This window comes from Pantherophis guttatus, chromosome 14, assembly GCF_059756535.1.
Source record: "Pantherophis guttatus breed Tessera chromosome 14, ASM5975653v1, whole genome shotgun sequence".
Lineage (NCBI taxonomy): Eukaryota > Metazoa > Chordata > Lepidosauria > Squamata > Colubridae > Pantherophis > Pantherophis guttatus.
Window position 1 is genome coordinate 18,717,447 of NC_142076.1, and position 24,652 is coordinate 18,742,098.

At 43.9% G+C, this 24,652-nt stretch overlaps 1 protein-coding gene across 1 annotated transcript in view; it reads right to left on the reverse strand.

Moving 5' to 3' along the window:
* MYH16 (myosin heavy chain 16) overlaps positions 1 to 18,492 on the reverse strand; it is a 44,620-nt gene extending 26,128 nt beyond the window's left edge. Inside the window, exons 1-15 of the mRNA XM_034436570.3 lie at positions 18,421 to 18,492; positions 17,981 to 18,266; positions 16,335 to 16,478; positions 13,390 to 13,546; positions 12,245 to 12,272; positions 11,339 to 11,435; positions 11,109 to 11,201; positions 9,847 to 9,910; positions 9,365 to 9,463; positions 8,298 to 8,401; positions 8,022 to 8,160; positions 6,007 to 6,275; positions 4,533 to 4,703; positions 2,866 to 3,045; positions 1,697 to 1,823 (exon numbers count right to left, since the gene is read on the reverse strand). Of these exons, the coding sequence (XP_034292461.1) occupies positions 1,697 to 1,823; positions 2,866 to 3,045; positions 4,533 to 4,703; positions 6,007 to 6,275; positions 8,022 to 8,160; positions 8,298 to 8,401; positions 9,365 to 9,463; positions 9,847 to 9,910; positions 11,109 to 11,201; positions 11,339 to 11,435; positions 12,245 to 12,272; positions 13,390 to 13,546; positions 16,335 to 16,478; positions 17,981 to 18,190 (1,882 nt within the window). The 5' untranslated portion in view covers positions 18,191 to 18,266; positions 18,421 to 18,492. The remainder of the gene's footprint in view (positions 1 to 1,696; positions 1,824 to 2,865; positions 3,046 to 4,532; positions 4,704 to 6,006; positions 6,276 to 8,021; positions 8,161 to 8,297; positions 8,402 to 9,364; positions 9,464 to 9,846; positions 9,911 to 11,108; positions 11,202 to 11,338; positions 11,436 to 12,244; positions 12,273 to 13,389; positions 13,547 to 16,334; positions 16,479 to 17,980; positions 18,267 to 18,420) is intronic.
* Between the last annotated feature and the right edge of the window lie 6,160 nt (positions 18,493 to 24,652).

The window sequence follows — 24,652 nt, forward strand, 5'->3', positions numbered from 1 at the left end:
AAGCAAGACAAAGCCCACTGCAGTTCACTTGTCCTTCTTTTGAGCTGAATCGTCCTCCGGCGTGTTGGCCGCAACAACTTATCCCCTGGCGAGTTGATCATGGCTAGTTGGCCAAGACGAGTTGTCCTCCATCCGCTAATCTGTTCACTGATTGGCCAACCAGTTGATTCATTTCCTTTCTGCACATCTGTCGAACTCAGTTCTTCTCCATTCTCATTTTTTCCATTCCTTTCGACCCACGTCAAGACACTTTCGATCAACTTTATTCCTATCTCACCCCCCACCCACCCCCAAATATACAGTATATACCAGGGGTAAAATGCTCCCGGTTCGGTCCGGTTTGCCCAAACCGGTAGTAAAAAACATAAAAAAAATAAGTTCCGACGATCAGGTGAGCGACGCGCAATCATCGGAACTTTAAAAGAAAAAAAAAATAGCATGCTTTTTTAGCATTTTCTAGCATGCCTTTTTAGCATTTTCTCCAGAACCGGTAGTTAAAAATGCTTTAAAAAGTAAAAAAAAAAAAAAAGTTCCAAAGATCGCGTGTCGCTCAGCTGATCGTCAGAACTTTTTTTTTTAAAAAAAAAATTTTAGGCATTTTTTTTTAGGCATCTCCAGAACCGGTAGTAAAAATGCTTTTAAAAAGTAAAAAAAGGGCTCCGACAATCACAGCTGTGGCACGCGATCGTCAGAGCCTTTTATTTTACTTTTAAAAGCAGTTTTTACAACCTATTCAGCCTCGCATTTGGTGCGTGGTGCATTACTCTTATTAATTATCTATTTCCACGCACAAATAAATATTTTTCGGTGAGATTCACCACCAGGAGGCACCCCGTGACTGATATTGTCCCTATTGAGACTTCTCATGTGTAAAGAGCCAGATGTTATATCTATGGGATTCAGCAGGAATTTAACTCACAAAATTGCACTCTGGGGTCCGAATGACTCCTAAAGGTGAGGTACTGTACATTTGATTGATTGATTGATTGATTGATAATTTATATGCCGCTGATCTCATTACTCAAAGCAACTTAATAGATGATGTGCTACAGCAGAGTCTACAACATTTTCTACTTTTAAGACTTGTGGACTTCAACTCCCACAATTCCTCAGCCAGTCTCCAAGCATGGCAACTTGTGGACTTCAAGTCCCAGAATTCCTCAGCCAACAATGCTGGCTGAGGAATTCTGGGAATAGAAATCCACAAGATTTCAAGGTTGGAGAACCCTGCTCTCGACAGGATGACGGGATCGCAATGCAGGCAGCAAAGAGCTCAGTGTGGTCAAAAAATTTTCCCTACCGGTTCTGTGAGCGTGGCTTAGTGGGCGTGGCTTGGTGGGGTTCTGTGAGTGGGGCTTGGTGGGGGTGGGGCGGTCCTGTGGCTGGGTGGGCGTGGCCAACTTTTTTTTTTAAGTTTTTAAGTTTTAAATTTTATAAATCTATGTGTTTTAATATGGCTGTACACCACCCTGAGTCCTTCGGGAGAAGGGCGGTATAGAAATCTAATAAACTTGAAACGTTACTTTTTTAGCCTTTTTTAACTAAAAAAAGCTCCGACGATCAGCCGTGACAATCAGCTGTGCCGCAGGATCGTGGGAACCTGCTTTTTAAACTTTTTTTAAAGCATTTTTTTTACTACCAATTCGGGCGAACCGGCCTGAACTGGTAGAATTTCACGCCTGAAAGAACTCCATACCTGCGGCCTCTTCTTCTTTGAAGAGAATGCACAGCAACGCCATGGCAGACTTCTGGAACAAGCCCACCACTGTTTCATTCAGGGGGTCCTTGTTTTTGTCTAGCCAGCCGCTGATATTGTAGCCCACCTGGATTGAAAAAAAAAAAAGAAGCAGGATAAGGCATCAAGGAATCATTGACTATAACCAAGGGGCAGCCGTCTCATTATCCTTCGCTAAGCATGGAAGAGTTCGACCCGGTGGTGGAATTCAAATTTTTTTACTACCGGTTCTGTGGGTGTGGCTTAATGGGTGTGGTGTGGCTTGGAGGGCGTGGCTTGGAGGGCATGGCAGGGAAGGATACTGCAAAATCTCCGTTCCAACCTCACTCCTGGGGGAAGGATACTGCAAAATCTCCATTCCCACCCCACTCCAGGGGAAGGATACTGCAAAATCCCCATTCCCACCCCACTCCAGGGGAAGGATACTGCAAAATCCCCATTCCCTTCCCACTCCTGGGGGAAGGATACTGCAAAATCTCCATTCCCACCCCACTCCAGGGGAAGGATACCGCAAAATCCCCATTCCCACCCCACTCCAGGGGAAGGATACTGCAAAATCCCCATTCCCTCCGCACTCCAGGGGAATGATACTGCAAAATCCCCATTCCCACCCCACTCCAGGGGAAGGATACTGCAAAATCCCCATTCCCTCCGCACTCCAGGGGAAGGATACTGCAAAACCTCCATTCCCACCTCACTCCAGGGGAAGGATACTGCAAAACCTCCATTCCCACCCCACTCCAGGGGAAAGGATACTGCAAAACCTCCATTCCCACCCCACTCCAGGGGAAAGGATATTGCAAAATCCCCATTCCCACCCCACTCCGGGGCCAGCCAGAGGTTGTATTTGCTGGTTCTCCAAAGTACTCAAAATTTCCGCTACAGGTTCTCCAGAACCTGTCAGAACCTGCTGAATAGCACCCCTGGTTCGACCCAAGAAAGTCCACTTGTCTTTGGGAGAAGCACCTTGGGGACAACCATGACCTGGATGGTGGAGAATCTCTGTAGGCATCTCCCTATTTCCCCATTTCCTGGTAGATTCTCCACGCCCCTTATAGAAGCAAACTCCCTCCATGCAAGATCCTGTTATTATTCTATTCTTCTTCTTCTTCTTCTTGCTATGGACTCACCGTGCCAGCGTAGTGAACCAGCTCGAAGTGGGCTTCTGCCCCTTTGCCCTTCCCCCCTTTTGGCTTGAGGAAGTTAGGGGACTTGCCCAGGTGGTTATCATACAGGGCAGCCTTGAAAGTCGCATCGGTCGCCTTGGGAAACACGCACTGCTCTTCAAGGATGGAGAAGATGCCCATGGGCTGTTGGGTGAAAGCAGAAGGGAGCATCAATTCATCCGTTAGTATTGATTTACAGCAGAGGTATCAAACTCGATTTCATTGAGGGCCACATCAGGGTTGTTTGACCTTGGGGGGGCCAGAGTGGGCATGACCAGCTCGACGTCACTCGTATCGGGACACCTGTGGTGGCCCAAGCGCTCTGCCAGCGAAAATGGGCTCCCGAGCTCCGTTTTCGGCTGCGACGACCTCCTGCAACCCTCTGCCAGAAGCTCCGTTTTTGCTGGCAGAGGCACCTTTGCTATTTCCGGGGTGCCCCGGGCCTTGAGTTTGACAGCCCTGATTTATGGGATTGGTTTTTCACCGTCTAAGCCTTGGAGGGTTTGCAATAAAAGATCACATACGATCTCACTCCGTGATCCTTCTTGATCAGAAAAAAATATTCCAAAAATGGGATGGATTGATGGAGATAGATAGGTAGGTAGGTAGGTAGGTAGATAGATAGATAGATAGATAGATAGATAGATAGATAGATAGATAGATAGATAGATAGATAGATACTGTAGATAGATATTGATAATGATAAATAGATAATAGAGATAGATTAAATAGATATTGATAATTGATAATTATCAATTTTACCTATTGCTATTGATAATCAATAGGTAAATGGATAGATACGGAACACAGAGATACAGATAGATAGATAGAAAGATAGATAGATAGATAGATAGATACTGTAGATAGATATTGATAATGATAAATAGATAATAGAGATAGATTAAATAGATATTGATAATTGATAATTATCAATTTTACCTATTGATATTGATAATCAATAGGTAAATGGATAGATACGGAACACAGAGATACAGATAGATAGATAGATAGATAGATAGATAGATAGATAGATAGATAGATAGATAGATAGATAGTTATAGCAATAGGATAGACAGATGATAGATGAAGAAAGAAAGAAGGAAAGAGGGAAGGACAGAGGGAGGGAGGGAAGAAAGGAAAGGAAAAAAGGAAGGAAGGAAGAGGAAGGAAGGAAGGAAAGAAAGAAAGAGAGAAAGAAAGAAAGAAAAAGAAAAAAAGAAAAAAAAAGAAAAAAAATGCTAGGACATCGTATTACCCTAGGTCAGGGTTAAAAACAACAACTATGGCAAGAAAGACCTCAAAGCATCCGTCAACCTATCTGGAGAAGCCCAGGTTGCTTCTGTGGGGGAGGCAGTGGTGGGTTTCAAATTTTTTTTACTACCGGTTCTGTGGGTGTGGCTTGATGGGCGTGACATGGCTTGGTCGGCGTGGCTTGGAGGAAGGATACTGTAAAATCTCCATTCCCACCCTACTCCAGGGGAAGGTTACTGCAAAATCCCCATTCCCTCCCGATCAGCTGGGACTTGGGAGGCAGAGAATAGATGGAGGCGGGGCCAGTCAGAATTTTTACTACCGGTTCTCCAGAACTGGTCAGAACCTGTTGAAACCCACCTCTGGGGTGGGGGGGTTACCTTTTCCAGAAGTTCAATGCAAGCCTGGAGATCGAGACCGAAGTCGATGAAGACCCAGTCGATGCCTTCTCGCTTGTATTCCTCTTGCTCCAGCACGAACATGTGGTGGTTGAAAAACTGTTGCAGCTTTTCGTTGGTGAAGTTGATGCAGAGCTGTTCAAAGCTGTTGAACTGCAAAGAGGAGAAGGCGACAGGTTACTCACCACTTCCTACTCTGAGACTTAACCTTACTCTCTTGGCTTCAGGAGTTGTAAAACGGAAGAGGATTTCGCTTCACCGCTGTAACGGGACCTGGTTGTAAAATGGATCGGTCCGGTGACTAATCCACGTTTCTTGCGGCGGTCATTCAATGAAATCGCGGCTTGCCAGCAATCAGAAGCAAGGGCCAGTTTTCGGCGAAACCGTAGTAAGAAAAAAAATGGGGTCACACATGACTGAGGGGTGCTGCAAATGACTGCAAACGTGCAGGCAAACATCCATGAAGACCAACTGGCAGTCAGAATACATGATGAACATTAGGTTATAGGATAACAGAGTTGGAAGGGACCTTGGAGGTCTTCTAGTCCAACCCCCTGCTTAGGCAGGAAACCCTACACCACTTCATATAAATGGTTGTCCAACCTCTTCTTAAAAACTTCCAGTGTTGGAGCATTCACAACTTCTGGAGGCAAGTCGTTCCACTGATTAATTGTGGAAGGTGTCGCTTTGATGTTGACGGAATGGAATGGGTAGGACAATGATGTCTTTCATTCTACATGCCAGGGGTTTTTTTGGGGGGTGGGGTGTCCCCAACTCCGAATCTTTTGCAATAAAAATCATTCATGGCTTCTTGGTACTGTTGTGGTCTGCCAGCAGTCTGTGGAGCTGGCAGCAGAGTCCGACAGTGAGGAGGCTGGGGAGGAAGTCTGGGGAAGGCTCAGACGAGGGCTCTGCGTCGGAGGCAGAGATGGGGCCAGGGCCATCTAGGAGTTATGTGCTGACTCCGGAGCCTCCAGAGTCTGACATCAGCGAGGCAGAGGAACAGGGGGAGCCTGTTCCCAGTGTGTGCATGCGCAGAGGTGCCAGAAGGCAAGAACAGTTAAGACAAAAGGGGCGACTCGGGAGTAGGGCTTGGAGATGATTGGCCCCTCCCATAAGACATAAAAGAGGAGCAAAGGCACGTGAGCCTTTGCAGGAAGCAACATTGTTCGTTCTGGCCGGTTTAAACTCTGAAGCTCCGTTTTGACTCTGTGCTCCGTTTGGCCTTGCAAAGTTAATTGCCAATTAGGTCTTGGCAGCGTGTCAAGGGAGATAAAGGTGGGTGCTTATCAGCTTTATCCCGAAGGACTGTGGCAGACTTCTGTCGGACTCTTTACAAACTATTTTATACGGGCTGTGAATGAACGGAATTCACAGCCGTTGAAATAAAAAGAGGGTTTTTGGGACTAATCGTGTGCTTTTTGCTGTCTCAGGAAGCCTAGGTCAGAACAGGTACCTCAAAGATTTCAAAACCGGCGATGTCCAGGACGCCGATGAAGAACTGTCTCTGCATCTTGGTGTCCAGGGTTTTGTTGATCCTGACTACCAGCCACTTAAACATCTTGTCGTAGACCGCTTTGCCCAGGGCGCCAACGGAGTTGTGACATTGGTCCAGATTTTGCCCCTTCTGCACAAATTCGTTGCCCACTTTAACCCGGGGTCTGGTAATCCCCTTCTGAAGATCTCCGGAGTTCAGACCCATGAGGTGGGCGACTTTGTCAGCCACTGCCAAAAGATCAAAATGGAGAGGTTATTTTATCGATGATTTCAATAGACCTGATTCTGTTATCCTGCAATTCTGTAAACTAAGATGACTTCTAATGGGGACCTTAAGACATCCCTTGCTTTCATACAGGTAGTCCTCGACTTATGACCACAATTCTGCCCAATTGTTGCTAAGCGAGACAGTTGTACGTTTTTGGCCCATCTTACGACCTATCTTGTTGTAGTTGTTAAATGAGTAGAAGAGTTGTTAAGTGAATCTGGCTTCCCCATTGACTTTGCTCATCAGAAGGTCACAAAAGGGGAATGCCTGACCTTGGCAACCGTCATAAATAGGAACCTTCTGAATTTTGATTACATGCCTCTTCCGAGCCAACCTTAGCAGAACCAAGAAACAGACTCCTTGTCCCAAAAAAACCCTCTTTATTTAGATCCTGTGAAATCATGGCATTCACACACTGAAAAGTCCAGGCAATAATCCTTCAAAGGGTTAATTGCAGTAACAGACCTTATCAGTTCCTTGGGATAATTGCCAGGCTGAGAGTTTCCAGCCACAAAGCTGTAAATTAAGTTCTAGCAAACAGCCTCTGAGACACGAACCACGATAAGCAAATCTTCCGAAAGAAATCCGAACGGTTGTCTCCTACAACCACCCCTACCCTTTCCTCCTATTTATTCCCCAGCCAGGGAGGGGCCATTCAGCATCCACGTGTGCCTTTCTTCCCAAGTCGGCCCCTGTTCCTCAGTTGTTCTCCTCTCCTGACAGCTCTGTGCATACGCGCATCTGGAACAGGCCCCAGCTGTTCATCCTCCCACTTATCTCCGAGTCCGAAGGCAGCTGAGAAATTGACAGCCCTGGCTCTAGCTCTGCATCGGATGCAGAGCATTAGAGCCTTCCCCAGACTCCAGGACTGGCCCAATTTCCTCCCCAACCTCCTCATCGCCCAAGTTTGCCGCCAGCTCCGCTGGCAGCTGGCAGGCCACAACAATGGCCGTGGGGATGCTGCAATGGTCATAAATTTGGGGAAAAGTCATAAGTGACTTTTTGCAGTGCCGTTGTAACTTGGAACGGTCACTGAATGAATGTGCTGTGGCCCGCCAGCAGCCAGCATAGCTGGCAGCAGATTCAGACAGTGAGGAGGTTGGGGAGGAACCAAAGTCCCGAAGTCTGGGGAAGACTCGGATGAGGGCTCTGAGTTGGAGGCAGAGAGGGGGCCAAGGCCATCTGGTAGTTCTTTGCTGCTTCCGGAGTCTCTGGATTCTGACATCAGCAAGGCAGAAGAAGAGTGTCAGCCTGTTCCCAGTGTGCGCATGCGCAGAGCTGCCAGAAGACAGGAACAGTTAAGAAAACAGGGTCGATTTGGGAGTAAGGCTTGGAGATGATCGGCCCCTCCCATAAGACATAAAAGAGAAGGGAACAGGACACGAGCTTTTGCAGGAAGCAATTAGTTCATCTGATCGGTAAAAGCTCTGGAAAAGCTCTGTGTGACTCTGTGCTAAGTTTGGCCTTGCCCTGCGTGTGGCAATTAGTTCTCTGGCAGCATTCCAAGGGAGATAAGGTGGGTGTTTATAAACACTCCCCTGATAGACTGTTTGAGAAGCCTTTCGGACTGGGAATGACAATAATTCACAGCCGTTTGAATAAAAGAGGTTTGCTGGGATTGTGCTGTTTACTTTCTAAGGAAGCCTGGGTCAGAACAGAATGTTTGTAAGTTAAGGACAATCTGCATTCGTTCCCCACCGCATTACCCTCGGTGGTGTCCACTTCAGCTTGTTCCTCCCTCGGCTTCTGCTTGAACTTCATGTTGCCGAAGTGCATAATGCCCCCCGTGAGTTTGTACACACTGTTCTTCTCCTCTCCGGTGAAGCCCAGGACGTCAAAGGCCACCTTGGTAGAGAAGGAAGCATGACACAGAGAAGGAACCAAAGCCCGTGACAGGATTTTAAGCTTAGCACGTGGCGCCATTTTGAACATTTGCCCCCATTGCTAAGGTCTTCCCCCACACACCACCTTTGAACACGTACATCTGTGAGGAGAAGTTCTTCCCCATCATCCATGTTGTCCACCACAGTGACCCCTTGACTTGTCCACTGGTATTCCTTGGGATCTGGGGCACACAGCAAGCTCTCTGTGGCGACAAAAGGCATGTTAGCATGGGGCGATTTTGCTTGTTGGGATGTGAAGAAAGCCATGGAAATGGCCTTGAAGGGAAAACACAGAAGTTTTAGAGAAACGTCTCTCTCTGTTTCTCTCTCTCTCTCTCTGTTTTTCTGTTTTTCTCTCTCTTTCTGTCTCTGTTTCTCTCTCTTTCTTTCTCTCTCTCTGTTTCTCTGTCTTTCTGTCTCTGTTTCTCTTTCTCTCTCTGTTTTTCTGTTTCTCTCTCTCTTTCTGTCTCTGTCTCTGTTACTCTCTCTCTCTTTCTCTCTCTCTGTTTCTCTGTCTTTCTCTCTGTCTCTGTTTCTCTCTCTCTCTCTGTTTTTCTGTTTTTCTCTCTCTTTCTGTTCTGTTTCTCTCTCTTTGTTTCTGTTTTTCTCTCTATTTCTGTTTTTCCTCTGTCTGTGTTTCTCTGTTTTTCTCTCTCTTTCTGTCTCTGTCTCTGTTTCTGTTTCTCTCTCTCTCTGTTTTTCTCTCTCTTTCTGTCTCTGTTTCTCTCTCTTTGTTTCTGTTTTTCTCTCTATTTCTGTTTTTCTCTCTTTCTCTCTCTCTCTGTTTCTCTCCCCCCTCTTTCTTTTTCTCTCTGTCTCTCTTTCTCTCTGTGTGTATTCCTCTGTTTCTCTCTCTACCTCCCTCCCTCCCTCCCTCTCTCTCTGTTTCTCTCTCTGTTTCTGTTTTTCTCTCTATTTCTGTTTTTCTCTCTTTCTCTCTCTCTCTCTGTTTCTCTCTCCTCTTTCTTTTTCTCTCTTTCTCTCTCTGTCTTTCTCTCTGTGTGTATTCCTCTGTTTCTCTCTCTACCTCCCTCCCTCTCTCCCTCTCTTTCTGTTTCTGTCTCTGTCTTTCTCTCTGTGTGTTTTTCTACCTCTCTGTCTGTGTCTGTCTGTCTCTCTCTCTCTCTCTCTCACACACACACACACATTCATGGAAAATGCCCTACCAACAAGGTCAGGCTTCTTGTTGGACAAGAGTTGGTAGAAGATGTGATAGCCTCTTTCAGCAGGTTGTTGAGAGATGACCCTAGACTTCTCCAGGAGATCTAGAATATGAACAAAAGCCACTTCACTTTTTAAAAGAATTAAATTTATTATCAATTTGAAGGAAAGAAAATGCTGACATTTTCTGAAGTTTTAATTTATTTGTCAAAGTATTGACTGATGAAATCTGGAATTTTCTTTGGAGATAGGTAGGTAGGTAGATGGATAGATAGATAGATAGTTGATGATAGATAGATAGATAGATAGATAGATAGATAGATAGATAGATAGATAGATAGATAGATATAGGTGATAGGTGATAGATGATAGAATATATATATATGTATATGTATGTATATATATATAATTATTAACCACATGCCAGCTAAAATGGACACAGGAGTTGAGAACTGGAGATTTATCACTAGAGAAATTAGAAACTTACAGCTCTCAATATCAGCCCCAGCCAGTTTTCCTGTGCTGCCAAAATGAATTCGTATGAATTTACCCTGAATAAGAAAGAAATAGACTCTCGTTATTCACAATCACAATAGCTTCCAATAATAATAATAAAAAAAATCTTGATTTTAATGTGTTATTCAAAAACCTGGGTTCATTAAAAAAACACAACAACCCAGAAAAAAAAATAGCAAGGGATTTTCGTACATATGTGAAAATCAGCTATCTATTTATCAAGGTTGATAAGAAGCATATTCAGAAGTAACTAACTCTACTTAATTGTAAGGAGGAATTAATCTAATCTTGCAAGTCTGATAGGACCTTTTTTGCCCTCTCCTGTTCCTTTCACAGTCCGAGAAACTAGGGAGGGTCCCTCCTGAGATGTTTGCCATGTCCCTTTTCTTCTATGGGCTTCAGTAGTGGGTTTCAATTTCGGTCACTATCAGTTTGCTCGCAGGTGCAGGACGCTTCTGCGCAGAGACATCTGGGTGGGTGGGCGGAGCTTCTCTCCATCGCTGCTACTGGTTTGCCCGATCCAGGGCGAACCGGTAGCAACCCACCACTGATGGGCTCATCTACCTCTTATGAACCGTGGTGGCGCAGTGGTTAGAGTGAAGTACTGCAGGCTACTTCTGCTGACTGCCGGCTGCCTGCAATTTGGCAGTTCGAATCTCACCAGGCTCAAGGTTGACTCAGCCTTCCATCTTTCTGAGGTGGGTAAAATGAGGACCCAGATTGTTGGGGGGCAAGAGGCTGACTTTGTAAACCGCTTAGAGAGGGCTGTAAAAGCACTGTGAAGTGGTATATAAGTCTGGTCTAGCTTGGGAAGGAAGGAAGGAAGGAAGGAAGGAAGGAAGGAAGGAAGGAAGGAAGGAAGGAAGGAAGCAAGCCATAGTGGTGCAGTTGTTACAATGCAATGTTTCAGGCTATCTCTGCCCACTGCCAGGAGTTCAATCCTGACCGGCTCAAGGTTGACTCAGCCTTCCATCCTTCCGAGGTGGGTAAAATGAGGACCCGGATTGTTGGGAGCAAGAGGCTGACTCTGTAAACCGCTTAGAGAGGGCTGTAAAGCACTGTGAAGCGGTATATAAATCTAAGTGCTAGTGCTATTATCTGACCATTATCTTGCCAGTGGCTCTTCTCCCTGTCTCTTAAAATTATTTCCAGATGACACAACATCCTTGGTGGCACAATAGGGAATGGGACAAAGCGTGAATGGGAAGGATGCGTTCGGAATCCGATACTTACAAAGCGAGAAGAATTATTGTTCCTGGTAGTTTTGGCATTTCCAAAAGCTTCTAGGACAGGGTTGGCCTGGATGATTTGATCTTCTAGAGAGCCCTGCCCCAAAACAAAGACCATCACCATCAAACCTCGCTTCCCCAACAAACGTTTTGGAATGCTTAAGGATGTCGGGTTGTTTTTCAGGGCCACTTTATCGTGGGTTTAACTGCGAATAGACCTCAGTTCGATTTTACCTTCCCATCGGCGGGGGCTTTCCCAGTGCTTCCAATGTTGGCAAAATATTGGATGACTTTCTTCGTGTTTTCAGTTTTGCCCGCTCCGGATTCTCCTCTAGAGGTAAAGGAAGAGGGTTATTATCAGTACAGGTAGTCCTCGATTTATGGCCACGATTTCTGCTGCTTAAGGGAGACCTTTGTTACGTCAGCTTTGTCTCATTTTACTATCTTTCTTGCTTAAGGGAAATCACCCTCAACAATTCAGCCCAAATCCTATGTTGCTATGTGAGACAGTTTTGCCCCAACCTGGCTTCCCCATTCAATTTGCTCATCAGAAGGTCGCAAAAGGAGATTACGTGACCTTGGGACTGTCGTAAATATGAGTCAGTTGCCAAGCGTCTGAATTTCATTGGGAATGCAGTGGGGATGTTGCAATGGTCATAAGTGTGAAAAATGGGCACAAGTGCTAAATGAACTGCTGTAAATCGACAACATGGTAGAGCTAAAAGGAACTTCTTCTTCTTGTGCCATATCCGTCGTCAGATGTTGGCGATCCTATTTTTGTCAACAGCTGCATAAAAAAGTGCTGCTGAGTTTTGTCCAAACCGGTTGGTCCCTTAGATTTTGAAGCCATTGATGGAACATTTACTCCTTAAATAAAATTGTAGTATCCCTTTCTTACTAGCTCAGAAAAAAAAAACATCTTCTGGAAACATTTCTTGATGCCTACAATAAGCTTTCTCATTAGTGTCTGTTGCCAGGAAATCGATTTTAAGCTGTACTTTTTTATTATTAATTTGGTCGCTTATTCATATGATATGCTTTTATTTTTCTTTGTATGGTGTGTAGAGCATTAAAAACCAAGCCATTTTTATTAATATTTTAGTAGGGAATATATGGGGCAGAAAAAATAAGACCACTTACGTGATCAGCATAGACTGGTTTTCACGTTCTATGGAGAAAGAGAGAAAGAGAACACTGGATAACCTGTTTTTTCCCCCCTAAATCCCATGGAATTGAACAATAGCTAATTATTCAAATAAACTCTGGGAAAGCATCAGCCTCAGGAATGGACTGTTGCTTGATTATAAAATTCAGGCCAGTACGCATGGCTTTGTGTAAATGGAACAAGGGACAAAGAGAGGACCTTTACAGAATAACAGAGTTGGAAGGGACTTTGGAGATCTTCTAGTCCAACCCTGGTACACTTGGCTTTGTGTAAACGGAGCAAGGTGTCAACTGGCAAAGCATCCCTGGCCTGCTCTTGAGTTGCCATAGGCAAGGGGGATGGGAAAAACAGCGAAGCAGCACAGCAGCCAAAAAAACAAAAGCACATTCCAGACATATCTCTCTCAAGGCTGTCTCCCAGGGATACCCACAGCGACAGGAGGGGAGTGATCTCTACAACCCACGAAATTGCTCCATTGGTGAATGTGACTGATGACACACCCTGGGGGGAGGGGGGAAACAGGGTCAAGCCCTTGCCGTAAATTACGTGGGGTCAGAGTTGGCTTCACTTGGGAAAGTGCCGACATGAAGCTCCTAATAAATAACTGGATTTCTTTTGAAGCTTGACTCAAGGCTCATGATTTAATTAGGGCATCCATCAGAACCCTGACACAAGGGACAAAGAGAGGACCTTTACAGAATAATAGAATAACAAAGTTGGAAGGGACCTTGGAGGTCTTCTAATCCAACCTAGAAGCAGGAGACCTTTTGCCATGTCAGATAAATGGTTGTCTAATCTCCTCCTAAAAATCTTCAGTGTTGGACCAAACACAATTTCTAGAGGCAAGCCGTTTCTCCACTGATTCATCGTTCTAACTGTTAGGAAATTTCTCTTTAGTTCTAGGTTGCTTCTCTCCTTGATTAGTTTCCACCAGTTGCTTCTTGTCCTGCCCTCGGGTGCTTTGGAGAACAGGTTGACCCCCCCACCCGTTTTTTGTGGCAACCCCTCAAATATTGGAAGACTGCTCTCATGTCTCTCCTAGTCCTTCTTTTCATTAAGCTAGAACATACCCAATTCCTGCAACCGTTAAAGGACTTTTGAGGGTCTTCATTGCACTCACCCATAAGCATGTCATGGTAGGCATTGTCAGAGATGGAGAAGAGGTGAGGAGGCACCTCTGTACGCTTCCTCCCCTTGTACATCTGGGCCACACGTGCCCCATAGATGGGTAGCCACTTGTAAGGGTTGATGGTGACACAGAAGAGGCCCGAATATGTCTAGAAGGAGAACAAGGCAGTCAAGATCAGCTTCCAATCACATTTTATTTTTTATTTTTTTAAAAAGTTTTTTATTTTTTATAAAAATGTCAATTCAATGTGTGAACAGGGCGCCATACATTCCAATACAAATGAAATTGATCAGATTAAACATTATTATTACATCCAATCAACGTCTGTATTTCTAATAACAGTACACAGCTATATTTGGCTACAGTCTATCGTTATTCAATTATTCCACCTATTTCTCATTTTTCAGAAGGTCACAAAACGGGGATCACATGACCTTGGGACACTGCGACCGTCATAAGTATGAACCCGTTGCTGAGCGTCTGAATTGTGATCACGTGACTCCGGGGCTCCTGCAATGGTCGTAAGTGCGAAAAACGGTCACAAGTCGCTTTTTTCAGTGCCGTTGTACCTTTGAAAGGTCTCTAAATGAACTGTTGTAAGTCGGGGACAACCTGTAGTTGCCCAACTTTGCCGCAGAGTTTTGGTAACATTGGACACTGTCCACTTACCAGTGCTGAAATGGGTTTCATCTGCCAATTGAGTTTTGGTAACATTGGACGCTGTCCACTTACCAGTGCTGAAATGGGTTTCATTGCCAATAGAACAACTTCTACTTCTACGCAGAACCCAATAGCGCCCAAGGAGATGCCATCTTATTCTTTTAAATTTTTATTTATATCATATTAAAAAAGAAATTGGGACATGGTGCGACCATCCTGGCGTTATCTCCACCATACACACTGAAGTATAACACAAATATGTATGGTAATTTTGTAGGAAAGTGGGTGGAGACAGGCTAGTTTATTGATTGTTTAGTTTAAGAAAAGGGATGTTTAAGAGATATATTTATGGGAGTGGAGGAAATGGATAGAGTTGAATAAATGTTAAATTAGGATTTATTATATAGCTTTATAGGGGAAGGCTGCTTCGAAATGTTATATTAATATACACAAAAGATTAAATGTTAAATTAGGATTTATTATATAGTCTTAAAGTGGAAGGTTGTTTTGAAATGTTATATTAATATACAGATATATGTATGGGGGAGGAGAAAAAGGGCAGATTATTGCTAAATTGGGAGTCATAATAATATTACTATGCTAAATCAGAAGTTATTATACAATGTTATAGTAGAATGTTATTTTGAAATGTATGGCAAAAGGGGGATGTAATAATATTATTAGAAAGAAAGGGTCAGTATTTGGGAGATGGAGTAAGGGGATGGTAAAGTATTATATAATCTGTTATGAATTTGGATCTTACTTTGAAGAAGTCACAGGGGGACGGGTGGTGAGGGGGGGTTAGGGAGGAGGGGGGGAGAAAAAAGGAAAAATCTGTATTTGAAAAACCTTTTCAATAAATAATAATAAAAAAAAGTATAACACAAATATATATTCAACATACCTTGCTAATTATATACACATATCTGACCCCCTTTATTCCCCTTATATTTATATATATATATATTATCATCTTTTGGTCTACCCATCCTAGTTATTTCCTGTTCCGACTTCCATTTCTCAAATCCAACCGTTGGTAAAATCTATTCCAACTCTCGTAGTATTCTCTCTCTCCTTTATTTTTTACTTCTAGCGTCAATCTATCACATTCTGCACAGGCTAATATTTTCTTTATTATCTCCCTTTCCAGAGGTATAGTCTCATTCTTCCATTGTTGGGCGCATACCATTCTCACTGCCGTTATGATATGCAATATTAGAGATGTTAACCCTTTACTGTAATCTTCTGCTATGATTCCTAATAAAAAATATTTCCAGAAGAAACGAGAAACAAGTTAAATGAAGAAATAAGGATGCCAGAATTAATAAAGGCTACCTTATTTTTCATTACCAAGGAGAAACAGGGTTTCCATTTTGTGGGTGGTGTAATAGGGAACCGCCTCCATCTCAGAATCAGACTCAGAATAGAGCTGGATGGGACCTTGGAGGTCTTCTAGTCCCACCCCCTGCTCAAAATGTCTGTGGAGATTCTCCATCATCCAGATTGTCCTCAAAGTTGTTTTTCTCTAAAAGGCTGTTGGACTTTCTTGATTTTTTTTTCTTTTCTTTGAAAACGTTTTGCTTGTCATCCAAGGAGCTTCTTCAGTTCTAACTAACAGTGAGTTAGAACTGAAGCAGCTTTGGGGATGAGAAGCAAAACGTTTTCAGAGGAAAAAAACCCCGAAGAGAGTCCAGTTGCCTTTTAGAAAAAGCACTTTTTGGGGTAAGAGTCCCTAGGGAGCTGGGCGGCATAGAAATGCGACTAATAAATAAATAAATAATAAACTTCCATATTACTTTAACGTACAGTATTATGATACTATAGCGTGAAAATTGTCTGTGTTGATCATTATTAGTCAATTGTAAAAGAACAGCTTACATCCTACAGTGATAGCTTTAAATGACATCTGCCTATCCCAGGTTCTTAGGAAGGACTTGATAAGTGAATCATCTTCTTTTTAATGACCCCATAATCCCTTGTGGGTGGAGTCTGGGCAACTGAATGGAGCTAGTAGAGTGCTTTAATGGCCGGATGCCCTTCCTGTCACCAATACGGAATTTTGTTCAGCAGATCGATTCTCATTGTGCCCAGAGAGAGAAATAACTGCCTCTACCTAGGCTCAAACTCACAGCCTCCTGATTGTGAAGCGAGAGCTCCACCTCTAGGCCACCGCACCACTCAAAAAAAAAAAAAAAACCCGAAAAGAAAAAAGAATATCTCCCAAATATCTGCCTCTCCCAGGAACGGGAAATGGTTCTACCCATCTTCCCACTTACGTAGATCCTCATCATAATGTAACGCTGCCGGAGGTTATCCAGGACGCTGGCTTCATTCAAGAAAGTCATGTTGGCCATATCGTTGATCTGGTAGAACTTAGGTGGGTTCATCTGCTGGACATCGTCCTTCTTGATGGTGAGGGTCTATTGGGGAGGGAAGTTGGGGGGGGGTAAAAGACAGCCGTGAGCCTCCCAGGGTAATTTCTGGGGTCAGCCAGCCCTTAAATGAAATAAATTCACCAAGGTGGAAACTCATGTAAAGCACCAGTTCCTTTCTCTCTCCTGAAGGTAAGAAAGAGTGGGTTTCAATGACAAGGGAGTTGACTCTGGTGGGACACCAGGAAGAAGTCCCAAACACCAAAGGTTGTTCATCAGTGAAACAGTCTACTCAGGGATGGGAGTTAGCCAGTTCAGACTGGTTTGGGCAAACCGGATGTTAATTTTAATCTGGTTCGCCAAACCGGTAGTTTATTTTATTTATTTATTTTATTTCGAATTTATATACCGCACCTTCTCCCGAGGGACTCAGGGCGGTGTACAGCCAGATAAAAACATACAATACAAACATTAAAAACAATTAAAAGAATATATATTAATTTGGCCCCAGTTTAAAATGACAAACCAATTAAAAATATTTAAAAATATGTTAAGCCAGCCTGGCTTGCTGAAAAAAAGAAAGTTTTAAGGGCACGGCGGAAGGCACCGAGGTCTTGGATTCTCCTTATCTCTGGGGGCAGCTGATTCCAGAGGGTGGGAGCCCCCACAGAGAAGGCCCTCCCCCTGGGGGTCACCAGCCTACATTGTTTGGCTGATGGCACCCCAAGGAGGCCCTCTCTGTGGGAGCGCTCGTGTCGATGGGAGGCCGTCGGTAGCAGCAGGCGGTCTCGAAGATAACTAGGTCCTATGCCATGGAGCGCTTTAAAGGTGGTAACCAACACCTTGAAGCGCACCCGGAAGACCACTGGGAGCCAGTTGCAAGGACTGGCTGACCCCGCCCACCCAGCCCCTCCCAGGAGTCTCCACGCAACCCGTTTTGGATGCCAGGTAAGTGCAGGGCCCACGCGGAGGCTCTGGGAGGGTGAAAAACAGGCCTGCCAGAAGTACCAGAAGTCTGGAAATGGGCCCGTTTCCGACCTCCAGAGGGCCTCCGGAGCCCGGGGAGGCTGTTTTCGCCCTCCTGGAGGCACAAGAAAAGCCTCTGGAGCCTGGGGAGGGCAACAATGCCACCCCCCCCAGCCGTGGTGCAGGAAGCAGACTAGGCCACACCGTCATGGCCACGCCCACCCAGCAACCAGGCAGAGAATTGGTTGCTAAAATTTTTCAATCCCACCCCTGAGCCTACCTTGATAGATGGTGAGCTCTCTGCAGATCTACAGATCCTGGAAGACCACCTATCAAGGATGCTGTAATAGTGGATTCAAGCACTGGGTGAGAGGTTAGATTAGATACCTCCAAGATCCTTCTAACTATTATCCGTATTCTACTGTGATTAAGTAAGTGGAAACTTCAGCCATTAATCACTCCACGCAACGTTCAAAATAGGTCCTATCTCATCTTCCCTGCCCCTTGATTTGAGCAACCCCGCCAGGTCCTAACTTAAGAGACCTACCAAGTCCAAGTGGGCTTTCCCCTTTCTATCCATTCACCTGATTGGTCACGGTCTTCACCGTGGCTTGAGTATCAGTTTCCGACTGGATCTCTCCGGCCAAGAAGCCTTCTTTCTCATCCTTCACCCAACAGGACTTCTTGATGTCGTACGGTTTGCTGATGGCTTCAAGCTTCTCCTTCTCGGTGGGAGCCAAGAAGGGCATGGGGTCAACATCGTCCCCGCATTCTCCTTTGTACCCACCAGGCATGTTGGCTTGGATTCAGGCGCAGGATGGATCCAGAAAAGAAGTAAAGATTGAGGGAAGAGCGCAACCCACAAAGTTCCTGGAAGAGAACGGGAAACTGTCTTAAGATATCCATCTGTCTATTTATTCATCCATCCGTCTATCCGTCTATCCATCCCTCCATCCCTCCATCCCCAGCTCCGTCTCTTATCCCTCCTGTCATGTTCCCATGCCAACGTTCCAGCCAGGAGTACCTCTTGAAGAACCAAGACCGAAAGAATGCCTTTAGTTGGTGACTGGCTGATTTCTTTTATACCATCCGATGCTTCTTGGGCTATCACTTTCTCCTCGTAAGTGCCAAGGACTTTATCAACAGAAAGCTCATTGGATCAGGGTCTTTTTCCCTCAGGAGAGATCAAATCATGCAGCAACTTCTTGGGAGTTTCTCCTTCCTGTCTGTCTCCTTCTAGGGCAACTTACGGACTTCTCTTTGCCACTCAAGGGACTGGAGATGTCTGAAATAGACTCTCCTGCCTTGCAGATTTTTCTTTTCAAGACACCCCTTTCGGTGTTACTTCAGTGTGAAGCAAGCTTCCCATTCAAGCAGGTGACCCATTTCTCCTGAGGCCTCCGAGCCCAACCTGGTAGAATCCAGGAATGTATGAGCTGGGAATTTTTTTGTTTGTTTGTCTTGCTCTTTTCTTTTTGTCAAGCTGAACTAAGGGATCATCCGACTTTCTTATAACGCAACAAAAAAAGAAAACATGTTTTTGTTGGGTATAATTACAGATTGTACGGTTATAGAGGCGAAATCGATTTTAAATTTAATAACTGCAGCTAGACTTTTGGTGGCGCAGTATTGGAAGAAGGAAGATCTGCCTACTATTGAAGAATGGGCATTAAAAGTAGCGAATTTAGCAGAAATGGCAAAAAATTTCAGCATATTTGAAAGATCATTCACAAGAAAGATATATATCGGAATGGAGAAGATGGAGTGACTATATTCAAAACAAATATTGGATTAAAAAGTATCAAATAGCCTATGAATGAATAGAAAAATTAAGAGGATTCATATTTAGTTAAGTAAAAGGGGAGTTAAAGTGTGAAGGGGGGGATAGGAGTCCATAGATAGTTAGCCTAGTTTAGTATATGATTGTTAATTGTTATACCCTGTATTTTGTTCTGGGAAGTTGGGGGGGGAGGGTAAGGAAGGGAGGGGGAGGAGGGGGAAATATTTGTAAATTTTTTTTGTGTAAAACTCTTTAATAAAAAAAACATTAAAAAAAAGAAAACAATCAATGATTCAACATATGATTTGTTGTTGGTCTCTCGATCAGGGCAGAAGCCTTAGGCAGATTTACTCAGAAATACTCTTTTTGTTTAAAAGGGTGGCTCAGTGGCTAAGACGCTGAGCTTGTCGATCGAAAGGTGAGCAGTTCAGTGGTTCGAATCCCTGGTGCCGTGTAACGGGGTGAGCTCCCGTGACTTGTCCCAGCTTCTGCCAACCTATCAGTTCGAAAGCAGGTAGAAAAATAGGGACCACCTTTGGTGGGAAGGTAACAGCGTTCCGAGCACCTTTGGCATTGAGTCATGCCGGCCACATGACCACGGAGACGTCTTCGGACAGCGCTGGCTCTTCGGCTTTGGAACGGAGATGAGCACTGCCCCCTAGAGTTGGGAACAACTAGCACATATGTGTGAGGGGAAACCTTTACTTTACCTTACTTTATTTTACTTTACTTTACCTTACTTTACTTTACCTTACAGGTGGTTGTAGTAGTAAAAAAATACCCTTAAAACATAACTTTCCAGCCACAAGAGTGGGATTGTTAAGACCTATTTTTGTGTACTGTAATTCTGGTTGAGGAATTCTGAGAGTTGGAAGTCCACACACCTTAGAGTTACCAAGGTGAAGAAAGAAACACTGGCCTATGCACTTCTACTCCAAGGCCAGTTTCCTTGAAGTCCGTGGGGCTGACCCAAGATGAATGGGGTGCAACCACAGAGGACAATATTTGGGAAAGGCTCGGGTGGGGGGCAGCTGAAAACAGAGACCTGATCTCGGTCACTGTTAAAAGGAACTGGGCCACGAAATCACCCACACCCACCTAAACAATTCTCCAAGGTACGGAGAGTTAATATTTATTTAGCATGGGAGAACAGTTAATATTTATTTTGCGGTGTGATGTTGTTACTCTGAACTACTCTGGGGTGTTTAAGAAGGAGCACGTGGCAGCCAAGGTGAAAGAATTTTATTCCGGGTAGCAGAATAAAATCCTAAATTTCTCTTCCTCTCTCTCTCTCTCACTCTCATTCTCTCTCTCTTCCATCATCTCTCTTCCTTTTCTTTTCTTCCTTTTCCATTTTCCTTCCTTTCTCCTTTGCTTTGCTTTCCTCCTTCCCTTCCTTCCTTTTCCTTCTTTTCCATCATCTTCCTTCCTTCCTTTCCTCTTTTCTTCCTTTTCCATTTTTCTTCCTTCCTCTTTTGCTTTGCTTTCCTCCTTCCCTCTTTCCCTTCCTTCCTTTTCCTTCTTTTCCATCATCTTCCTTCCTTCCTCTTTTCTGCCTTTTCCATTTTTCTTCCTTTCTCCTTTATTTATTTTATTTTTATTTTATTTCGAATTTATATACCGCATCTTCTCCCGAGGGACTCAGGGAGGTGTACAGCCAGATAAAAACATACAATACAAACATTAAAAACAATTAAAAGAATATATATTAATTTGGCCCCAGTTTAAAAAGACAAACCAATTAAAATATTTAAAAATATGTTAAGCCAGCCCGGCTTGCTGAAAAAAGAAAGATATATGGTTTGCTTTCCTCCTTCCCTCTTTTCCTTCCTTTCTTTTCCTTCCTTTTCTTTCCTTCTCTTTCTTTTCCATCATCTTTTTTCCTTCCTTTTCCTTTTTCCATTGTCCTTCCTTCCTTTCCTTTCCTTCTCTTTTCCTTTTTCTTTTCTTTCTTTTCCATCATCTTCTATCCTTCCTCTTTTCCTTTTCTTCCTTTTCCTTCCCTTTCCATCATCTCCCTCCCTTCTCCCCAATGAGTCCTGCCCTCCACAATTCTCCCTCCTTCCCCCTTAAGCTCAGGCTGAGCAAAAGGGGGGGGGGCTCGTCTGCTTGGCAGGTGCTTTCTTAGCCCCTAAACAAATACCAAGGAAGGCAGAGGCTTCTATTTTGATGGGGCAAGATCATTCCCAGCTGTTGCTACCCGTTCATCGTATTCCCGCTGGGTTTCCAGCCCCAGATTGAGGTTGGGATTTGGTCCAAAGAAGGACAAAACACTTATCTAAACATCTATTTTGAGAGATGGTTGATCCATGCTAAGAAAGTCTGGAATTGCCCTAGGCAACGGTGTGTTGTTCTAATTTGCAGAAAAACAGATGATGGTCTGGAAAAGAAATGAATCCAACTTGCCGAGGGATGCCTTTTTCTCTCTTTTTAAAAATCGCTCTTCTGATATTATTTCCAGAGAAGGCGATGTGGCATCTCAAAATATCCACAGTGCCTTCCTTGGCATCCATTAGGCTGTAGACTTGGTTTAAACCACATGTCTGCTAACACCTGTTCACACCCCTTGCTGACTCATGATGAACCAGATCTTGGTTTCACCAATTCAGCCAGTTATGAAGGCTTGCTTGCATGAAAATAATGATTTCCCCAAATCAGCTGTGACTCGGTACATGTTATTCAAAGCCAATCTGTTGGGCTGTTCTTTGGAGGAAGGGTTTAATAAATTGTGCTGGGAGATAAAAGTTAATTTAGGGGTTCTCGGTGCTCCCTGATCTTGGTTGTTTTCTTGCAGACGTTTCATGACCCACCTAAATAACATCATCAGTGCTTGGTAAGTACTAGCCCTGATCATGTAACCTAGTGGGGCCATGAAACGTCTGCAGGAAAACAACCCAGCTCAGAGGGCACCAAGGACCCCACTTCTTCCTCCTCCTGACCCACTTCCTCCTTCTCTCCACAAACCCCACTTCCTTCTAGCACTGATGACGTTCCCTAAGTCGGATCACAAAACGTCTATTTCTATTAAATGAAACGGATCATTTCAACCCTGAGCTGCAAATATTCTCCTTTAAAGTCAGTTCAGGAAGCTGGTCCTGCATTCTAGGTCAGCTTGAAAGCAAGTCCATTGCGAAGAATGAAGGACCAAAACTTATGAGTAAACCCCATTTACTCGTAAGTTAAGATGTTGGATAACCATTTGTCTGAAGTGGTGTAGGGTTTCCTGCCTAAACAGGGGGCTGGACTAGAAGACCTCCAAAGTCCCTTCCAACTCTACTATTCTATTCTATTCTATTCTATTCTATTCTATTCTATTCTATTCTATTCTATTCTATTCTATCCTATCCTATCCTATCCTATCCTGCATTCTATTCTATTCTATCCTATCCTATCCTATCCTATCCTATTCTATTCTATCCTATCCTATCCTATCCTATCCTATCCTGCATTCTATTCTATTCTATTCTATTCTATTCTATTCTATTCTATTCTATTCTATTCTATTCTATTCTATTCTATCCTATCCTATCCTATCCTATCCTGCATTCTATTCTATTCTATTCTATTCTATTCTATTCTATTCTATTCTATTCTATTCTATTCTATTCTATTCTATCCTGCATTCTATTCTATTCTATTCTATTCTATTCTATTCTATTCTATTCTATTCTATTCTATCCTGCATTCTATTCTATTCTATTCTATTCTATTCTATTCTATTCTATTCTATTCTATTCTATTCTATTCTATTGAACATAAGGGGATTCAAACCTCTGGTGGGGGGTCTACTCTGAAGTAAGTCCTAATGCACTTAAAGAGGATTGCTTCCACGTGGCCATGCCAATCAACGCTGCTCTGCAACTTTTTAACCATCGCCCGTCATCACAGGCTTGATAAGCAACCATTCACACGTGCAAAAAAATTAAATAAATAAAGTTACCACTTCTGCGCAGGCGCAGAGGGAACCCACTCGCCCCGCAGTTCTGTTCCCTGAGACTTATGTAAAGAACAGGCACCTGAAAAGGGGCGGAGCTTCTTGGAGGTGTGAACCAATCAAAAGGCGAGGATGGGTGATTGACCCTTTTCCCGGGAAATTTAAGTATCTTTTAGCAGCGGCCGCAGCTGCTAAAAGCATTTTGTACACGGAAACAGTGAGTAGCTGGGGTGTAATTTGGTTTTCTTTGCGTGCCTTTTAATTTATTGTGGACAAGGAACAGAGGCAGGGAAGGAAGTTTATAAATGTATTCAATTTTATGTCCAAGACATGTTATTCATTCTGGGGTGTCTTGTTGTTGTTTTTTTGCCTCTGCAAATGTTACTCAGTAAATAACAATTAAATGAAGGTTTGTTTGTATATAATTCTGAGGGTTTTTTTACCCAGTGGCTCTCAATGGCTGCATGCTTAACCTAGGTTATTACGGTTTTATCTTATTTCTATCCCACCTGTGTTTTTATAAAGAGCTCAAGGTGCAAATATACTTAGTACACCTTCCTCCTCCTCTTTTCCTCACAACAACCCTGTGAGGTAGGTTGGGCTGAGAGAGAGAGGGACTAGCCCAAAGTCCCCCCAGCCATTTTTTATTTTTTTTAAAATTTGATTTATATGCCACCCTTCTCCGGAGACTCAGGGCGGCTTACAGTGCGTTAAGCAATAGCCTTCATCCTTTTGTATATTTATACAAAGTCAGCTTATTGCCCCCACAAACTGGGTCCTCAATTTACCTACCTTAGAAAGGATGGAAGGCTGAGTCAACCTTGAGCCTGGCGAGATTCGATCTTACTTTAATTGCAGACAGCTGGTCTTAAATTACAGTGCTTCTGTCTGTTGAGCTAAACCAGGTTTTCATGCCAAGATGGAATTGGAACTCATGGTCTCCCATTTTCTAATCTGATGCTTTAACTACAAGACCAAGTTAACCCATAATGAATAATTGACCCATCATTAACCCATGCATAGGGGATGCGGTGGCTCAGTGGCTAAGACACTGAGCTTCTCGATCGAAAGGCCGGCAGTTCAGCGGTTCGAATCCCTAGTGCCACGTAACGGGGTGAGCTCCCGTTCCTTGTCCCAGCTTCTGCCAACCTAGCAGTTCGAAAGCAAGTAAAAAATGCAAGTAGAAAAATAGGCACCACCTTTGGTGGGAAGGTAACAGCGTTCTGTGCGCCTTTGGCGTTGAGTCATGCCGGCCACATGACCACGGAGACGTCTTCGGATAGCGCTGGCTCTTCGGCTTTGAAACGGAGATGAGCACCGCCCCCTAGAGTCGGGAACGACTAGCACGTATGTGCGAGGGGAACCTTTACCTTTACCTTTTAACTCATGCATGGAGCTTTAGACTATACAATAATTAGGAGGTCTGGCTTCACCAAACACGTTAGAGGAGAAAACCCTCAGCTGCTCAAGTGAAAAATTAAGAAAACTTAGTGTCTCTTGCCAATAGAGCTGGTGGGTTTGTAATTGACTTCTTTAAATGTA